At 35.1% G+C, this 20,310-nt stretch overlaps 2 protein-coding genes across 3 annotated transcripts; both read left to right on the forward strand.

Moving 5' to 3' along the window:
* Positions 1 to 3,683: 3,683 nt before the first annotated feature.
* On the forward strand, positions 3,684 to 6,249 carry LOC110701822 (lysosomal Pro-X carboxypeptidase-like). The gene is given in 5 exon segments (XM_021879445.1): positions 3,684 to 3,698; positions 3,768 to 3,878; positions 4,156 to 4,268; positions 4,920 to 5,425; positions 6,113 to 6,249. Coding segments are annotated over 5 exon segments (882 nt in total).
* A 1,093-nt stretch (positions 6,250 to 7,342) lies between these two features.
* LOC110702085 lies at positions 7,343 to 16,508 on the forward strand. Of its 2 annotated transcripts, XR_002507440.1 has the most exons (5): positions 7,343 to 8,185; positions 8,492 to 8,586; positions 9,583 to 9,857; positions 15,355 to 16,324; positions 16,415 to 16,499. XR_002507440.1 is itself a non-coding variant. In XM_021879736.1 (4 exons), the coding sequence occupies exons 1-4, from the start codon at positions 8,156 to 8,158 to the stop codon at positions 16,167 to 16,169; spliced, it is 1,215 nt and encodes a 404-aa protein (XP_021735428.1). In that variant the 5' UTR covers positions 7,343 to 8,155; the 3' UTR covers positions 16,170 to 16,508. The 2 variants fall into 2 exon arrangements, 1 of the variants encoding a protein (XP_021735428.1); XM_021879736.1 differs by having other exon boundaries at positions 15,355 to 16,508.
* The last annotated feature ends 3,802 nt before the right edge of the window (positions 16,509 to 20,310 follow it).

Consider the following 20,310-nt stretch of genomic DNA (forward strand, 5'->3'; position numbering starts at 1 on the left):
ATTGAATTTTTGGGTCAGGCTAGTAATAGGTCAGGTAAAATTCGGGTCGGGTCAATAACAAGTCAGGTTGAATTTGGGTCTGGTCAATAACAAGTCGGGTTGATTTCGGGTTAGTAACAAGTCGGGTTAAGAACGGGTCGGGTTGAATTTGGATTTTGGCGGGTTAAAACGGGTTTGGGTCAATTTCGGTTCAAGTCAGGTTCGGTTCAGGTCAATAATTTACGTGTTACATTCGGGTCGGGTCATCTCCAGGTCGGTTCATGTTCGGGTTTGGGTCTCACATACTCGGGTCAATTCGGGTCTAGGGTTGGTTTCAGGTCGGGTTTGGATCACCATTTTTTCGAGTTCAGATGGGCCGGTTAATAATTGAGTTCGGATCGAGTCAGCTTTTGACAGCTCTAGTTATATGTTCAACCAATATCCAAGATTTTCAAGAAGGGTAGCAAAACTAATTCATACGGTATGTATCAATTGCCAGCCACGAATTAACATCTAGAATGAGGAAAAGTCCTAAGACTACAAGGATGACCCTTATAGTACGGTAGTTGACCGGGAAATGGACATATTTTAACTTATTTGAGCTATCAAAATCGTGATTTAAGGTTCCGTTTATTTCGATAGAAAATAAAATTCATGGAAAATCATTTTTAAAAGATAATAATTTTTGATGGAAAACATGATTGTGAAAAGAGTTTCCCTTTGTTTGGTTATAGAAAAACATATGGAGAAAAAGAGTAGCGGAAAATGGAAATACAAGGGAGGGGATCGATGAAGGAGAGAAAAAACAGAAGCACGGAATTAAAAAAAATAAAGTGACATGCCTTCTTTACAAAAAAAAAAAAAAAAAAAAAAAAAAAAAAATAAATAAATAAATAAAATTTATCGAAGATGTAACTTTCCACATATGAAAAAATTGTTGTATACCTCTAATAAAACAAACAAAGAAAATGAAGAGCTTGAGGAAAATCATTTTCATGGATCCAAGGTTGAAACTTCTACTCCACTACTAATTTTTCGATGTAGATGTGTGGAATGAGGCACAATGAATGAAGATCACTTCGAGCCTGTTCACTTTAGCTTAATTTTAATGCAATTCATTTCAGTTCAGTCCAGCTCTAATTAGTTCAGTTTAGTTCAGTTAAGTTTCTAATTTATTTCTTTCATAGAATATTCATTTCAGTTTAGTTCAGTTCAGCTCAGCTCAGTTTAGTAAATGTGATTAGACGCTTTATGTTGTGGATGTATGAATTATAATACAAACGTCTTCTAGTGGATGAAATCGATTTAATCAAAATAAATCTATTTATTCAAAATATAATTGGGGATACATTATAGTCGTTATTTCACACAATGGAATAATAAATACATCGTACAATTAGACTGCTAATTGAGCTTCATCATAATTTTGTTGTCACTCAATCAAACTTCTCATGATAAAAAAGACGTAATTCTACAAAAATGTAAAATACTTTCATGATACAATTGAAAATGATCGATCTTTGACGATTCATTCTACTAGAATACCTTTTAAAAATTGAGACAATTTTCCAATCAATTCCAATTTGTAAACACTTGTACTATATAAGTATATGTTCATAAGTCCCATTAACTCATGGTGTAGTGTACGAACCAAGTAACAAACACTAAGCTTAATTACAAATTGCAATGAATTATTTCACAAAATTGCTCCAATTTCTTCCATTATTACTTGTTTTGATCTTCTCAACTTCTTCTCTTGTCATGGCAAGAATGAAAGTTATTAGCAAATCAAGAATAAAACATAACAATCATGGCGTCGTAAAAACCATGAAATCTTCTCTTGATGATGATGTTAACATTTTACATTACCCACAAACACTTGATCAATTCAATTATCAACCACAAAGTTATGCAACATTCAAATAAAAGTATATCATTAGTTATAAGTATTGGGGAGGTGCCAAATCTAAGTCACCTATATTAGTCTATCTTGGAGATGAAGAACCACTAGATGATGATACGCCTAGTGAGCTCATTATCAACGATTACGCTCAACGTTTTAAGGCTCTATTGGTTTGTATTGAGGTAAATTTTATTTGACACGCCTTCTGTCCCAGAATAAATAATGTCATAGTCAAACTTTACACTAATTTGACCTTCTTTTTATTACATGATTAAATATTAATGAAATTTATTAAAAATATTATATTATGATCGAAACTTTATATAAAAACCTATCTAATAGCATATTATTGTTACTAATGAAAGTATTTGTTTTCTTTATATAGCATCGATTTTATGGAGGATCGATTCCTTTTGGTATGTCAACGGAAGAAGTCACAAAAATTGCAAATATTCGTGGATATTTCAACTCTGCACAAGCTTTAGCTGATTTCGCAGAGTTAATTTTGTACCTTAAACAGAAGCATAATGCACACTATTCTCCTGTTATTGCTGCTGGTGGATCATACGGTGGAAGTAAGTCATAATCGTGCAGTCTCAATATATACATTTTTCTATCGTTAATGTTTCTATATAAAAAGTACATACTAAGACGAATCAAATAATAATTTAATAAGGCCCTATTCTTTTGAGGTTCTGGGCAGAGCAGAGCAGATTTCAGCAGAGCAAAGCAAAGCAGAGCGGAGCAGAGCAGATTTCAGCAGAGCAGAGCAGATTTCAGCCGAGCCGAGCCGAGCAGAGCAGAGCAGATCAGATTTTATTATTATTATTATTATTATTATTATTATTATTATTATTATTATTATTATCATCATCATCATCATCATCATCATCATTACTACTACTACTATTATTATTAAATATTAATTATTATTATTATTTTTTTGAAAGAAATATTTATTATTATTATTATTATTATTATTATTATTATTATTATTATTATTATTATTATTATTATTACTACTACTACTACTACTAATATTATCACATTATTATTATAATCATTAAATTTTTAAAGTTAAATATTAATTATTATTATATTAATTATAATTATTATTAAATATTATTTAATTATTATTATTAAAAATTAATAATTAGTATTATATTTAAATATTAGTTATTATCTTAATATTAATCGCTATTATAAAAATCAATTATTGTTATTATAATTAATATTATTAGTTATAAGTATTATTATTACTATTAGTATAATTACTATTATTATTACTATTACTATTATTATTAAATATTAATTATTATTGTTATTATTATTATTATTGTTATTAATAATTATTAATAATTTATTATTATTATTATTATTATTATTAAATATTTAATAATTATTTTTTAATAATAATAATAATAACAATTATTATTAATAAATATTAAATAATATAATTAATATTTAATATTTAATAATTATTATAGTTATCTATTATTATTTATTTATTATTATTATTAAATATTAATTATTAATTATTATTATAATAATTTAATATTCAGTATTAATTTTAAGTAGAGCAGGGCAGAGCAGAGCAGAGCAAAGCAGATTTCAGCAGAGCAGAGCAGAGCAGCTCTAAAGAACGGGGCCTAACTTGCATAAGTATAGAGATTTTTTTGTTGTTTGGAAAGCCACAAGGACGGGGGTGAGAATTAATACCAGGATAGATCTCGTAAAGCCGGGAGGAAATCTCTAAACATTTGAGCTATCCACATTTTCTTTTCTGTATATATATACTTTTATGGCACTATATTTTGTACATAATTACCCTCGCTCATATTATTTTTTATGTTACATACAGTGCTAGCTTCATGGCTCCGGCTAGTATCCCCATGTTGTCTTGGGTGCCCTAGCCTCATCGGCTCTTGTGTTATACTTTGACAAAATTATTCCACCAAATCATGGATATTACTCTGTCGTCACCAAGGATTTTAAGGTAAATATAACATGGTATCATTTTTTAGTCTGTAGGGGAGAAGGGCCCTCCCAGGCTAGAACCTTGTATAGACACTCTTAGCCCGAGTTAGTGGGCTAGATGCTTTTAGGGAAGGGTAAGGAAATCCACACCTCAAAGTACCTCTAGTGGGATTTGATCCCGCAATCTCTTGATTGTGAGATGCAAACTTTCACACTAGCTCGCTTCATGGCTTCGGCTAAAGTATCCCATGTTGATATTGATTTGTGAGTTGCATTATGTTGTATTGGTTTTGTAGGAAACAAGTAAAAGTTGTTACGAAACCATCAAAAATTCATGGGCTGAGATTGATAGAATTGGGGCAAAGCGGAATGGTCTTTCTATTTTGAGCAACAAGTTTAAAACTTGTATGTAAGTGATAATAATTCCTTTTAATTTATTTACTTGGACATAAGTTTATCACTTAAAGTTATAAATCTATTCGTGTCAATCAAACAACTAAAGTACAAATTTTTTAAATATTTGATGCGATAATTTATTCCATTTTAATTAAAAAATTATGGAGTACAAAAAATCTTGTGAGCTCATCAATCAAATGAATTAATTTAAGGTAGACTTTTTCAATAATAATGCGAGTAACAAATTGTTCTAGCAATAATACAAAGTATTACTCCGTACTAATATTGTGTCACCATTTTTTTTTTCTTTTGAAACAATGTCAGCATCTTAATTACTACCTCCGTTACAGATTATGTGCAACGATTTGACATAAAGTAGAGAGGGAAAATGTCTAATCGTTGCACATAACCTGTAACGGAGGTAGTACTTATTGAGCAAGCCTATAGTTCTTTTTTTTTTTTTTTTTTACTTTATTTTCAGTCGTCATTTGAACTCAATATATTACATGGTAAAAGAATGTATGACACCCAATGATGTGGTGTTACAATAGCACCAATGAACTATTAATTTGGTTCAATTCATATCATTTTGTCAACGCACGAATTGTCTAATATTGTTAAGTGTTAACTACTCAGTTATTATTTTATTTTTTATTATGTGTAGGCAATTGAAAAATACAAGTGATCCTAAGGACTTTTTGAGAACCCATGTTTATGCGCAAGCAGCTCAATATAATATCCCTAGTGTGAGCAGCATTTGTGAAGCAATAGACAGTGGAAGCAAAAAAGATATACTTGCTCAAATTTACGCAGCAGTCGATGTATACTCGGCCAATTCATAGGATGGGATTGGCAGGTAAATTAACCTAATTTATACCTTTATTGGAAAAGCACATACAATGGAAAGCAAAGAAGAGTACAATATTTGTGTCTTGAAATTTCAGAGTTGTAGTGAAATGGTGACGCCTATGTCGTATGGCACAAATAAGGATTCTATGTTTCCATTTGAAACTTTTAACATGCTCAAATTTATCAAGGAATGCAAACAAGAGTACAATGTTGTGCCACGACCACATTGGATCACAACTTATTATGGAGGGCATGTGAGTATGGAAAATTTCTGTCTTTTTTTCAATTCTTTACTGCATGAGTTCAACTTATTTATTCTCCGTTCTCATTTTTATTGTTTGAATATTTTTAATGGATTAGTTTAAAAAAAAGCTTTCCAAATGAATATGACATAATATTATCCACTACAGGATATGAAGCTGATTTTGAATAAATTTGGCAGTAACATTATTTTCTCCAATGGACTAAGAGACCCTTATAGTAGTGCTGGGTAATCCTCCTAATCCCTTTGGACTAGAAAATGCTTTTTATTTATTTATTATTTTCTATTGTGTTCTTTAACACATATTCATCAATTAATTAACCTTGCTTTTAACTTAAATTTGTGCAGGGTTTTAGAAAACTTATCAGAGAGCATAATTGCCATATATACCACAAATGGTTAGTATGCAACGTCATGTCATTTAAGTGCTATCTATTATTCTTCTACTTCATCGGATCTTAAAGTTGTTTTATTATATATATATATATATATATATATATATATATATATATATATGTATATATATATATATTTGCGTATATTACTATATATGCGTAATCCTCACTATTAGGTACAAAGTACTCCATAGTCAAAGATATTAATAGTTAGTGTAACACGTAGGCAAAATATACATTCAAAGTGCAAAGCATATGAGTAAGAAGTGTATTAAAGAATTTATTTGACATTAACTAAAGAAAGCAAAATGTTACCTAAACTTTTACTTTAATTAACTTAAATATTTGTAGGAACCCATTGCCAAGACATGCTTGCTGCAGAAGAAGATGATCGGGAATGGTTAGTTCATCAAAGAACAAAACAAGTTGAAATTATCAATGGGTGGTTCAAGATATATTATGAAGATCTCAAACAATATTTGAAATGATTTTGCTATTTTTGTTGTGTTACTAATTTATTTTGTATTTTATGAAATTCTAGTACTTATAAATTATATACTATATACTATTTTTTTTTTAACATAAAAGGAAGCATGCATTACTTGGGCATAGCCCCTAAAAACTATTACATCCTAAAGTACAAAGAATAGCTTATCTACAAAATGCATTCTCAAAGTATCATACTACTTTACTTCTAAGAGTGTTTTTAAAACAGACAACTATACAGTGATAAAATAGCTTGACAAAACTAAGTGAGCTGAGGAAGAGCCTTGAGGTCAGCTTCATAAGCAGCTGCAACGCTCACTTGACAACAAAATAGTTTATCTGATAATCTATAATAAATCTGTTAAAAAACATAATATAATCACAATTATAGACTTCTGCATTGAAAATAATTCCATTTCTGAGCTTTCAAATCTGCCTCATTTCCATAACAAAGATACATCTCTACTTTGGGGTCTTACAGAAGTTGTAAGCTATCCAATCTATCTATATACGGTATACATATATAGTTGTATGTAAGGGCCTGTTCATATTTACTTATTTTCAGTTCAGTTCAGTTCAGCTTCAATCAGTTCAGTTCAGATCAGCTTCAATCAGTTCAGTTCAGTTCAGCTCTTAATTTTCCTCTCTCATAAAATATTTATTTCAGCTTAGTTCAGTTCAGCTCCAATCAGTTCAATTTAGTTCAGTTCAGTTCATTTCAATTCAGTTCAGTTCAGTTCAGTTCAGCTCCAATCAGTTCATTTCAATTCAGTTCAGTTCAGTTCAGCTCCAATTAGTTCAGTTCAGCTCAGTTCAGTAAATATGAACATGCCCTAAGTTGTGTATAATTATTTTATAGGAATAAAGTGAATAAACTTCCAAACGATTTGCCCCTTTTAGAACAAAATGACACTTCTTTTGTTCTTTTACGTTATGATTTATTGATAACAAAAAAAAAAAAAAAAAACAAAAATTCAATTTATTCATGTAGAATTTTATTAGATTTGTAACCACTAAGAGATTTGGGTACACAAATAGGCTTGTACATATTGGACCAAAATAACCGTAAGGGTTAAGGTTTGGTCAAGGTTCACTTTACCGTATAAAAAAAGAGTAGGCTTGTTACGCTTGTACTAGGGTTGGTCTAGTGAGAAAATTTATACTTCTATCTAAGTAGGATCAAACTCCACTGAAAGTTATTTGGGGTGGGGATATTCTTACCCTCCCTCCCCCCCCCAAAAAAATAATCCACCGATAATCTTGGGTGGGTGAACCTGTGAATAGGTTCTAGCATAATATATAAATTAGTAGGACCCTTCTCATTAGCTAGAAAAAAATAGAGTAGGCTAGCCTTGGACTTTGACCAACAAAGTGTTAATTCACCTAATGAGAGTTAATTCTAGAGGTCTAAACTTCAAATTATACCAAGTGAGGTATTTGGAGTGGACTAGATTCATTAACTATACCCCCTCCTCTTAAATTTCTAGCCTTCAAAAACTAGACTAGAAAACCGTGATAGACATCACCTGCTTATTACGTTCGTTTTATGTCGGCTAACCAACCACTTTTAAATCATGACACAACCTAAGCTACCTCTTACTTTGTAGGTTGTTCTATGTCAGGCGTGCTCAACAAATAAAAAAAAAAACATACCAAGTATTAAAAGAAAGCCATCTAAAAAATCATTTGAGGTCGTGTTTATCTCATGTCCGACTGTGCGGTTCACTAGGCTAGCCCGACCCATTGCCATCTGCCAAACCTCAACTTATCGTCCCTTTAATATTGTGCTCAATACGACTACACCAGTAGTCAATAAGCTTATTGTTTGGCCCCCAAAAAAATAAAAAATAAAAACTCATTGCTCAAAAATGGCGTTTTGAGTTTTCGCCAAAATAGTGCAGATTAAAAATGGCGTTTCTATTCCAGAAATTTCAAGAGGTTTGTTCTCTCTCTACCAATTTACATTTTCTTCATTCATTTTTATCTTCCATTTTTGCGATTCATTTGTTCACATCAGTTGCTCTACTTCGCAATCAATCTCAAATTTTTTTTGCTGGGTTTTTACGAGATTTTAGCATTCATGTAAAATTTATGTTAATTTCAGATTTTCAGTATGTATAATTGCAATAATTTCAAGTTACAATGCTATAATTTGTGTTAATTTAACCCTAAGTTTATTGTGATGAATTTCTTGCATTTATGCTTTGTGAATGATGCATTTAAGTGTGTTGATTTTACTCTCAGGCTGTGAAAGTTCTTGCTAAAAGTCCTACCTTTGCTAAAGATCCTAGGAGTCTTCAATTTGAAGCTGACATTAATCGTCTCTTCCTTTATACCAGGTTGGTTTCGATGTTTTGAAACTTTTACTTTTCTCGGGTTTTAATTGTTGCGTTACTAGTTCAAATTACACTATCAACATGATTGTTACTCCGTATGTTTCAGACGAAACGGAAGGGATGTTTGTCATAAATGTGTTTGATGGACATTGTATAATTTTGGAAAATCCTGATATTTCTTGTTTGCTGTAATTTGTACAAAGTTATGCTGTGATTAGGATGTGAAATTAGTTGATGCGATCAATAGATTGAAATTTTCCAACATAACTTTTGGACAATTTTTGGAATAGTTATGAGTTTTGTGTGTCATGGCCTGCAAATATTCAGGTGGGAAAAGATTTTCCTTAGTATGATAGCCTTCGATTGGTGAAGTTGGAGAGCAGGGGTATTGAGGTAGACGAAGATAGGGAAATTGTCAAAGCATGATTATCCATGATCGATTCTCAAAGGTATTGTAGTAAAAGTTGATGGATTCACAGATGCAACAACCCTCCATAGTCCATGATTAGTGGTATTGGGCTTTTGCAGTTCTTACCCTGAGAATGTTTGTGAAACAACCCTCCATAGTCCATGATTAGTGGTGGTGTCTTTTATGCAACGAGTTAGTATCAGTATCTTGGAGAGATGATATTCAATGTGAGCCTTTCATGCTATCATTCGATGTGAAATTTATCTAATGAAGTATCTCTATTGATATTGTTTTCATGGTTCTTCTACAAGTCCACATAACCCCAAAATTTTACATCACAAGATATGGATTTGCTACTATATGTGTGTACAATCCTGATCCCAATATATGCGTAATATATCATAATTAGTTTGCATTACCTGACTTATTCACCTACAGGGGATGGAGGTAGGGTAGGGGTCGTGACTGGGGAGGGAAAGGGAGAGGGGTTCAATTTGACCCTTTTGTTCTGAAAAAGCATTGTCTACAACCATAAAGAATTCGAGACAAGAGTATCAAATGATTTACTTATGAATGTCTTCTGCTTGCAGCTATAACCGCATAGGAAAAGATGCTGACGAGGCAGATGTGGAGGAAATAATTGATTTGGCTAACAAAGCTTCCTTGGCTGACCAACAAAAGCAAGTTCAAGAGAATATTCATTCTCAAATAAAAAATTTCTGCACGTTCATGGATGAAATTCTTCTTCCTGCCAAGGAAACTGAGGAACAGTTTGAATCAGCTGCACGAATAGATAAGGATCAGCCACGAAGTGGCCTTAGGTTTGCTCTTGGCCGTACTGGAAGCTCTCCTAGTAACCAACCTGGTAATTTTTTCTTCAGGTTCCTGAATTTAGCTTGCTCTTTGTTGAATATGAAATTAATAATTGATAGCATTGCTATTTGTCTTCTGCCTATGCTACCTCTTATTAATCCAATATTTAAATACAATGATATCTTCAATCTTTAACTTGCAATGGATATAAATCATGTAATTTTTATTAATATATTTCTTGTAAGCAAGTGTAAGATATTGTATTAACTACACAAACTAATTTATAATGCCTTCTAGTGCATATCAAACTTTCTAGGAAGGACTTTTCATTTAATCAATCAAAGCCTGAATCCCATAAGCGGGGTCGGCTCTAGGAAGGGCTTTTCAGAAATATAATTAAATACTAAAATAGAAAAGCATTCAGGCTTTAAGCCTCAAGCTACATACAGTCTTACAGTTTTACACATCAAACCAATCTTTATCCCTACAACCTAACCCTAACTTAAGTGTAATGAGATTATTTGCTTTGACTTTCCAATTCTTCTTGGGACTTAAATATTCCCATAAAATATCATTTCTTGTAGTCATAGTGTTAGAATCCAACTCCTTTTGATGTATTAGATTCCATTTAAGTGCTTTCCTAGAGTTTAGGTTATGTTTTCTTAGCTTGAGGTCCCATTATTGTGTTACTGTCAGATCAGTGTTCACTAGGGATTCTCCTTGTATGTCATTTAAAGCTCTTTAGAGGGCGAATGATTAATGAAATCTTGAAGCCTTCTACCAAGTGTTGCCTTGCTTTTATGCTTGTTTGTTGTTAGACCTTTATAGATATTGTGTCTTACTTGCATATTAGCTCCCCTCCAACCCAACTTGATGCGCTAAGGACTCGTGGTTCGGACCCGCTTGTGCCCGCTTTGAAGTATCAGCCGTCACAAGCCCCGACCACCCGCACTCCGTCGCCCAGATAGACGTGAGTGCTCCTGAGATTTTATTGCCAGCTTGTGTTGCTTTGTGCTCACAAGCCCCTCTTCCGCTCAAGGCTAGCGTTCTTGCCGCCAAAAGGCTAGAGCGCGCCGCACGTTTCGGGGTCCAAACTCCCGGACCGTGACAGTTGGTATCAGAGCCGAGGCTCAAACCTCGTCGCAAGCAACCCGTGTAGGCACCAAGGAGGGCTACACGAAGATGGAATTCGTAGAAGAAAGGCTCGCTTGGCTCGAGGAGAAGGCGGACAAATGGGCCGAGCTCCAAGTCATTGTACACGAGCAAGCCGAGCAAATTGTGAAATTGATGGCTGACAGAGATGCCCTCCGCGAACAATTGCAATTTGTTCAAGGAAAAGCCGACGAAGCACTTGAGAAATGTGCTACCTTAACGCGCGCTGTGGGCAGAGACGCACTGGGTGTTGGTGCGGCGAAGATAAAGCCGCCCAAACCTCGCGACTACAGTGGCGCTAGAGATGCGAAAGAAGTTGATAACTTCCTCTTCGACATGGAGCAGTACTTCCGAATATGTCAACTAAGTGACGATCAGAAGGTGGATACTGCCATCATGTACTTGTCCGAAGATGCTAAGCTGTGGTGGCGCACCAAGCATGCAGACATCGAAGCAGGAAGGATCAAGATTGATACATGGGCGGAGTTCAAAGAGGAACTCAAAGAACAATTCTACCCCGTCAACACAGCGTTTGTTGCACGGATGAAGTTGCAAGAGTGCCGCCAGAAGAGTTCTCTTTGCAACTATGTTAAGGAATACTCGGCGATAATGTTGGACATCACAGACATGAATGAGAAAGATCGTGTGTTCAACTTTGTCAACGGGTTAAAGGAATGGGCGCAGCGAGAGATTTTGAGGCAGAATATTGATACCCTCGCTGCTGCTATGTGTGCTGCTGAGAGATTGATGGACTACTCAGTCGGGAAGGGTCGTCAATCCGAGAAGGATTCAAGTGGGACGTCAACACGCTCTAACAGTCCGTCTCCAAGCTCTCCAAAGGGTACAGAGAACGGCTCACGAGTATCGTCCAACACCATTAATACATATCATAGAAGAAGTGGAGGAGGTGATGCCCAGAGACAAACATCTACCCCCTCCCACAACTCAGGAAACTCGAGGGCCGGCGCATCCTCGGCAAACACAAGGGCAATAAACTGCATACTTTGTCGAGGTCCACACAAATGGTGGGATTGCGAGCATAAAGAAGAACTTGACAAGATCCAAAAGAGATTGTCATCCATGTCCGTTCAGGAGGCCACAAAAGAGACTAGCAGCGATGAGGAGCCCACATATAGGATGGGTTCCATACGACGCCTGAGTGCTATGAGAATGATAACACCTCAAGGAGAACCAGAAGTCCGATATCTTTCGGCAATGCGAGTGACGGAGCCTGAGAAGAAGGCAACATCGAAGAAACAAGCTCGCACCAGAAACCCAGAGAAGCGGGAGATGAAGCCCATGGAGTTGGCAACATCCCAGATACACACCCGCGAAAACCAGAATCAGTCACAAGGTTCGAAGCAAAGAGCGACGAGCCCAGAGACACCAAAGAGACACCAAAGAAGAACCTCCCAAGAGGGAGGAAAAACAGTGGTTGAGCAAACAACGCAGGGCGCGTGCAAGGGATTACAAAGAAAATGGTCACCCAAGAGGCACCAGCCACAACTTGAAGCTTTCCACCACAGTCTCAAGGAAGCAGCTCCCCAACAGATGATGGTGGAAGCAGCTGTCCCCCTTAATTCAACAGATTCCACTCCCAGGAGGAAATTTAGAGATGAAGCTCTCAACAAGATGTTCAAGCCGAGCGACTCCAGAGACAAGCTCCTCGTCAACAAAGAAGATCCAGCTCAAGAGTCAGATAAGATTCCAGAAGATAGCCGCACCAACGGCGCATCCGAAACTTGAGATAGTTTAGGGTTTTCTAATTTTGATTGTAAATTTTGTAAGTCGACGAGGTCGTCGACAGCTTAAGTGGGGGAGGATGTTAGAATCCAACTCCTTTTGATGTATTAGATTCCATTTAAGTGCTTTCCTAGAGTTTAGGTTATGTTTTCTTAGCTTGAGGTCCCATTATTGTGTTACTGTCAGATCAGTGTTCACTAGGGATTCTCCTTGTATGTCATTTAAAGCTCTTTAGAGGGCGAATGATTAATGAAATCTTGAAGCCTTCTACCAAGTGTTGCCTTGCTTTTATGCTTGTTTGTTGTTAGACCTTTATAGATATTGTGTCTTACTTGCATATTAGCTCCCCTCCAACCCAACTTGATGCGCTAAGGACTCGTGGTTCGGACCCGCTTGTGCCCGCTTTGAAGTATCAGCCGTCACAAGCCCCGACCACCCGCACTCCGTCGCCCAGATAGACGTGAGTGCTCCTGAGATTTTATTGCCAGCTTGTGTTGCTTTGTGCTCACAAGCCCCTCTTCCGCTCAAGGCTAGCGTTCTTGCCGCCAAAAGGCTAGAGCGCGCCGCACGTTTCGGGGTCCAAACTCCCGGACCGTGACACATAGGCTGCACACATTAGAGAGAAATTACAAGTTGATATCTTATATTAACAAAAATTGTTAATATCATGGATATTTTGTAAATTCACACCCAATATCTCCTTTCTCTCTCCTCTATCTACACCACCGTCCACTGCACCCCCTCTCTCTCCTCATCTACACTACCGTACCACCGCAGATCATCACTGTCACCACATAATGACCATAACCAGCACCCGCACGACCACTGCACAACCACTAGAACCACCACCCGACCACCGCATGCCCATTAACACCATCGCGCCATCACTGCGGCACCGCACGACCTTTAGAGCCACCCATCGCACCACATCACGACAGTTAGCAGTCTTAGCACCACCGCACAGCTATGAACACCACTTCACAAGCAAATTCCTTTCCCTAAGGATTAATATGGGCCCACTTTACTTGCTTTGCAACTAGGGTGTCTTTTGTTGGCCGGCCGGCCGGCCAATTTATAGTCGCCAAGGTGGTCCATCGCCGGCATAGCCATGGGAGGGAAGGAGAGAGAAGGAAATATTGGTGGTAGTGGAGGAAGATGACTGTACTGTACTTGTATTTTGGAGAAGAAATTGGTGATACTAAAATAGTTTGTTAATATTGGATATCAATTGGGTTGGCCTCCACATTAGACCAAAAAAATGAAATAATTGTAGACCTCTCTCCTGAATTTATTTAATTTATGCTTGCTTATCAGCCATATGGCCATAACTGAAATCTAGGATTCATTACTAACGAAATGTGAATTTATCAAACCCTCCCTTGTTGGCAGCTTGAATTGGAAAGCTACCTAAGCTATGATCCTGTGTTTTGGCTCAACTAGTCTCTGCCAATCAATCTTTTCCCAACTCCAAAATTCATCTTGAAGAGTTTTGAGTTTTTGACAGAGAAGCTCATAAGTTTTTTTTTTTTTTTTAATGGTATAACTGTTGCCTTGTTCTAACTGATCAGCTCTCATCAATAGACCCCTCACATTGCAAAATTGTTAACAGTACTAAGACAAACAACTGCTGTCAGCAGGTGGCTTATAAACAATTCTGGTTTTGGATGTGCACAGAGTGCACCCACTTGACCCATAGGTTATCAACTTATCTTGCTTGATGCTTACATCCCAAACATGCTTCCCCTGCAACATTCCAACTTAAAAGTGTTTCTGATTTAGGCATGTGAGCAGTATGAGCTGAAATGCCCCAAGTCCCAAGCCACATGCTTTCTTAAATCTGCAAACCTTGAAGATTTTCCATACCAGAAAAAATCCCTATCGAGCTTATTAATGATTTGCAAAATACTTTAAGGCAACAGCACAATTTGGGTTCACTAAGCATGGAGATTTATCGGGAAAGAATTATTTAAATTAACCCTTCCAGCAAAAGAGACACTTCTAGAGCTCCACATTCCAAACCTGGTACTTATTTTTTCAATGATATTCTCAGATTCTCCTCCAACACTTCCTAGGCTGAACCTAAGTGAGGTACTTTTGGTGGGTTTGTGTTTGTATATACTCTCTGGATAGCAATAAAATTAAATTTGCCAACAAAAACAAAAACTAAAGTAAAAAATAGATCTAAAAGATAAAAAATAAATAAATAAATAAAAACTCGTAAAAGTATTAATTAAAAAAAAAACAAATGACTATAATAAGGTAATAAAAATGTATTATATATCTAAATATCTAATTATGCACCTAATACAAAAGTTAATGGTTTTTGTGGCATTGTTAGAATCCCTTTCCTATGCTTGTCCTCCTTATTTGGTAGAACATCTTGTTCAAGGGAATTGGGCCTTGCAAATTTTGCTCCATCTTGCTGTGCATCATGTTTTCCTCCATATTTAACACGGGAAACCATTGGAAATTGACAGTCAATATTTATATTCTCTCTTTCTCTTTCATATGCTTGTTTGCTCGTTGTTGCTTGCTGAGCATATATGGTCATTTGGTTTTTTCAACTCCAATTTCTAGGACAAAACTGTCTAAATCTGAAGTTTCTCGGATGTCTGTATCAAGATAAATTAATTATAGGGTCACTTTCAGTGCAGTTGTACCTGAAACGAAGCCATTAAAGCTGGCTGATGTAAGTCAGGGTGTTAAGGAACATTTAGGCTACTCACTTACAGTTCGATCTTCTGAAATTCCACACAAGGATGCTGGCCGAGGTCTATTTCTGGAGGGTGAAGCTGATGTTGGTTCCGTGATAGCAATTTATCCTGGAGTAGTCTACTCCCCTGCATACTACCGTTTTATTCCTGGATACCCAAGAGTTGATGCACACAACTCTTATTTGATCACTAGGTATGATAGTACTGTGATAAATGCCCAGCCTTGGGGTGAAGGAAATGATAACCGTGAATTCTGGGATGGAATGAACTCTCCACAAGCTGCAAAATTTACTGAGCAGATTGCTCAAACTGGTTCTGATCGGGTGTGGAAAATGTTGAGCAAGCCTCTGGAGAGCCCCAGAAGTGGAACCCGTGGTGAGATTCTGGAGCGGCGGAATCCACTGGCCTATGCTCATTTTGCCAACCATCCACCGAAGGATGTGGATCCAAATGTCATGGTTTGCCCATATGATTTCCCGTTGGATGAGAAGGATATGAGAACATATATTCCAAATATATCATTCGGAAATGAAGAGGGAGTAAGGATGAAGAGGTTTGGTAGTTTCTGGTTCAAGTCTGGGAGTTCTGTTCATGGTGTTTCTGATATTCCCATCCTGAAATCGCTTGTTCTTGTGTCCACTCGAACAATTAGCAATGAAGAGATACTACTGAATTATAGGTTGAGCAACTCAAAGCGCCGGCCATCATGGTACACTCCAGTTGATGAAGAAGAAGACCGTAGGAGATGGGGCTGATTGTAAACTATAACTGCCATACCTTACAATAGAAGCAGAGAAGAGCTGTGGTTGTGCTTTCTGATGACCATCAATTCGGTTCTTCAGAAACAATAAAATAATTGTTTTGAATTGGTATTTTCATCTCAAAGTGGTTTTACTTGTATTACCTAGCGGTATGTTAGAATTGATTTTGTTAGCTTCGTTCTTCCTATTTAGATGTGAAACATTTTTGGTAAATCCTATGTCGTTGAACTTTCCTGCAGGACCATCAATGCCAAGTGAAGCAATATTGAACAAGTTATGTTCTGAGCAAGTGTTTGTTGAATCATTGAATTCCTCTTGTGATAAAAAAATTCGTATGTCATTGCTAACAGAGTGATGAAACTTGGGGAATATAGCCTCGCCAAGGTGAAATGAAAAACCCTCTTAAGTAAACCATAAAAGAACTCAAGTGATTTGTATGAATATCAGACTGTTTTTCTTGCAGCCTTGCAGGTAAGTTAATGTTAAAGTTTGCTTCAGTTGTGTCTTCTTCATGTGAAGTACTTCAATAACCAAAAAGGTATGATTCTATACTGCTTGAAATTCAAAACTTAAGTGAACTTTAGTGAAATTTTAGAGCAGTGACAGGAGATATTTTTCATTTCAAATTTAAGTGAAAAGCTCTAGTTGTCTTAACTAATTAGGTAATAATAAGGGGTAAAATGTCTTGCGTTACCCTATAAAGCAAATTGTACTTAAAAACATTACGCCTTAGTTAGATGCCTAACAGTTAGACAATTAATCGAACTATTTTGGGTCCATCACCAAACAGTTAAGTCGCTCTGAACACACATCAAGGTTAAAGGTATACAGGTTTCAAAAATCTATAATTATTAGTTGGAAAACAAGATCCCATGAATAAAGTACATAAGACTGTTGCAGAGTTTACTGTCAAAGAATTTGCAGATGATATTCAGGAAAACTTCCAAAAAGCTATAAATTGCCTAAAAGTTGGAAGATATTCCAATTAGACAAATGCAACCCATGAATATGCCATCCAAATAAAATTGTTTTAAGAGATGAAAAGCAAGTTTTTGGGCCCATTTTTATACACAACTAAATTTGTGCCCTTTTTTCCCCCTTTTCTTCTATACTCTGTCTTCATGCACATGTCAATTAGTGAGTGCTCGCATGCTCTCACTAAATACGCTATATTATCATTGGCTGTGTTCTAACTTGACAAAATATAGGTATAACTTTTTGTATGTAATTGTTTGGTCATAGTTTATTGGGGGTATAATAAATACAACAAAAGTTTGTGTGGTGGTACTATATGTAGTTTGTGAACTTATGAGCAGATTAAATTAGTGATTGATTGGATGAGAGGTTGATTTATTTTGATGACATAGTTTTTTTTTTTGCAAATTTGAAATATTCCGAGTTGAATGTTTGAAATAAACGTAGAAAGTTTTACTTTTGGCACTTTCTATGTGATGAGCATAACAATTTCAAATTCATGGAAAGTAATACTTCCTTCGTTACAAATTACTCGCAACAAAGGGGTATTATTTGTGAGACATAAAATATTCCTTTATTGCGAGTAATATGTAACGGAAGAAGTACTTTCTACGTCTCACTTATTGCCTGCTTATGTTGTATGATCTGATAGAGTATATATAAGGGCCAACGTGTAGTGTAACTGTATATGTTATATCTTGCTACTAAAATTCTATAGAAATACAATTGGCATGTGTACATATGATATGCGATTACGCGTGGTGCATGCAATAGTGGGTAGATTTGGTCCCAAATTGTGACATAAGGTTCGGAAAATCCACTGGCTAATTTTTTCTAAACGAATTTACCGGTTAATTGAAGATTCAGACATGTATGATATGCTTACTTTGTTCTCATCTAGTCACCATTATTTGTTTTCTTAAAATTCTTACAAGTGATCTAGTGATCAACCTTTATTTTATTTTCAAAGAAAAGTTTGATGTATCTTTGTTTGGAATAGTTTGATATTTGGATACATCTTAATTTGGATTTTGGAATAATGTGCTAGTTTGTTTTAGAGCCTTGAAAGATGCATTTTTTTTTTCTTTATTTTTTTTTTCTTTTCTAATTTGAAATCGTAACCTAAAAATTGCAAGGTATATGTAGATTATGTACCATTGAATTTATTAGATTTACCATATTCTAGTTTTTAAAATGCAATGAATTTTTAGCTCCTAAATATTTGGATATTGACTTACTTTTCTTTTCAAGTTCACTTGTTTGCATTCATAGCTTTTCCTTAATGTTGGTTACTATAAATATCAAACTAATTAATATCTTGATCAAGTAGATCAAGGATTGTTTGTATATACTTTTAGAGAGTTATACTTAAGGTTTCTCTATTTATAAGATTAGTAGGTTCTAATGTTTTATACCAAATGAAGTACATGGAGGCACAATGAAAAACCAAATAGTTATTTCACACATTAAGCTGAAAGAATAATCCCCGTAGTTTACCGGTCAAAAAAAAAAAAAAAAAAAAGCTGAAAGAATAATGAGCATGAATCATTTTAAAACATAGTGCGCGGTAGTGTTGGGGCTGGGGTTGACATAGAGAAGATTGTATTTATACCCTTGGTCAAGAGAATTTATCGAGTCTCTTTATAAAAATCACGAAAAAAATCTTAATTTCTAACACTCGAAAAAAATTAGATCATCTAAACTTTAGGTTGATCAAGAATGTGACTACATGGACACATGGTCATGCTTTTGATCATAGTGTTATGTACTCGATAATTAATAATCCAGATAATTCACTAATAATCTTAATTATCATTGCGTACATACACAAAGCTAAGCTAATTACTTAAATTGACTTAGCTATTATCTACACTTAATCTATGAGTTTAGGGTAATTAAGGAGCCTAATCCCGAGGCTTTCATACGTGACTTTTGTGACAACTTTCTTATACTTTCATTTAATCTGGCTGGTCAACGAATAAAGTACAGCAAATACAATCTACTCGTACCCATTTCATTTGGAATTTTTTTTTTTTTTTTTTTTTTTTTTTTTTTTTTTTTTTTTTTTAAGTTAAGATCCCATACGTAAAAGGTGACTAACTTTTTATCAAGATCTAGGAGTTATCATAGTTCGTTAGAAATGCCTCTAAAGCGTCCAAACCATATCTTCATTGATTTAAATATTACTTCAGTTTCATGATAATCATAACAGATTTTGGGTTTCAACCATCAACTTTAGAAAGTTAAAGAAATAATATTCTAACTTTCAATCACAACTTCTCCAAACCCAAATAGTGTTCAGTTTGTATAAATGAAGTACAAAATAAGATAGTGTATGTTGAAATTAACAAGTTTTAATGAACTAGTACGAGTAATTTGATCCAAAAACAACCACACAAATAGCATACGGAGTAATACGGAGTGCATTAAACAAGAACCATTATTAAAATCAATTATACTAAAAGTGGAATGGCGAACATTGATATTGAAGGAGATTCCTGAGGATGGAAGTTTAAGATATTTTCTTGCAAAAATGTTCTCATATGTAATATTTTGGATCAATCTCCTAAAAAAACAAGTTTTTAGATCGGATTTAGAAACAATTGAGTTCAATTACAGAAATATTGTTCAAAATCTATTATTTTTCAATCGGTTTTAGGTCAGGTCGGATTTTGACAAGCCTACTTATTCCGTTGTTCGTTCCTTGTTTAAATTGGTATCTTCATCTGTATTAATCATGTAAAAAAATTGACCAAAGTCCACATAACAGGTCACAAATCATGGCAATGCGACGTATAAAATGGCGACATCTTTGGTTTTCAAAGGTTGCTATTTAAGCTATTGAGCATATTAGCGCAGGATACCCCCACGTTCAATCAATTTATACTGATTTTTATTCTCACCAAATACAATATACAATACATTCTTGTATTTATTATGCCCCTTTATAAAACAATGTGTACGTACTACTCGTATTTATTAAGGGTGAGCAAAAATTCAGGGCATCTTGAATTGAAATTGAAACTTGTAAAGAACCGCATCAGAACCTCAATAAGAGGTCTTGATTTTGAGAAGTAAACTTGAGAAATTGTTACGTACAACTTATTTAGAACCTAAATCTGTAGGGTACTAATTTGCTAAATGGTTTCACTTAATTTCA

Source organism: Chenopodium quinoa, unplaced genomic scaffold (genome assembly GCF_001683475.1).
Source record: "Chenopodium quinoa cultivar QQ74 unplaced genomic scaffold, ASM168347v1, whole genome shotgun sequence".
In the NCBI taxonomy this organism is placed as follows: domain Eukaryota; kingdom Viridiplantae; phylum Streptophyta; class Magnoliopsida; order Caryophyllales; family Amaranthaceae; genus Chenopodium; species Chenopodium quinoa.

Coding starts and splice junctions, on each gene's coding strand:
- LOC110702085 (XM_021879736.1), top strand. CDS start 8,156: ATGGCGTTTCTATTCCAGAAATTTCAAGAG. Junction 8,587..9,582: donor CGTCTCTTCCTTTATACCAG/GTTGGTTTCGAT, acceptor TTCTGCTTGCAG/CTATAACCGCATAGGAAAAG. Junction 9,858..15,354: donor CTCTCCTAGTAACCAACCTG/GTAATTTTTTCT, acceptor CTTTCAGTGCAG/TTGTACCTGAAACGAAGCCA.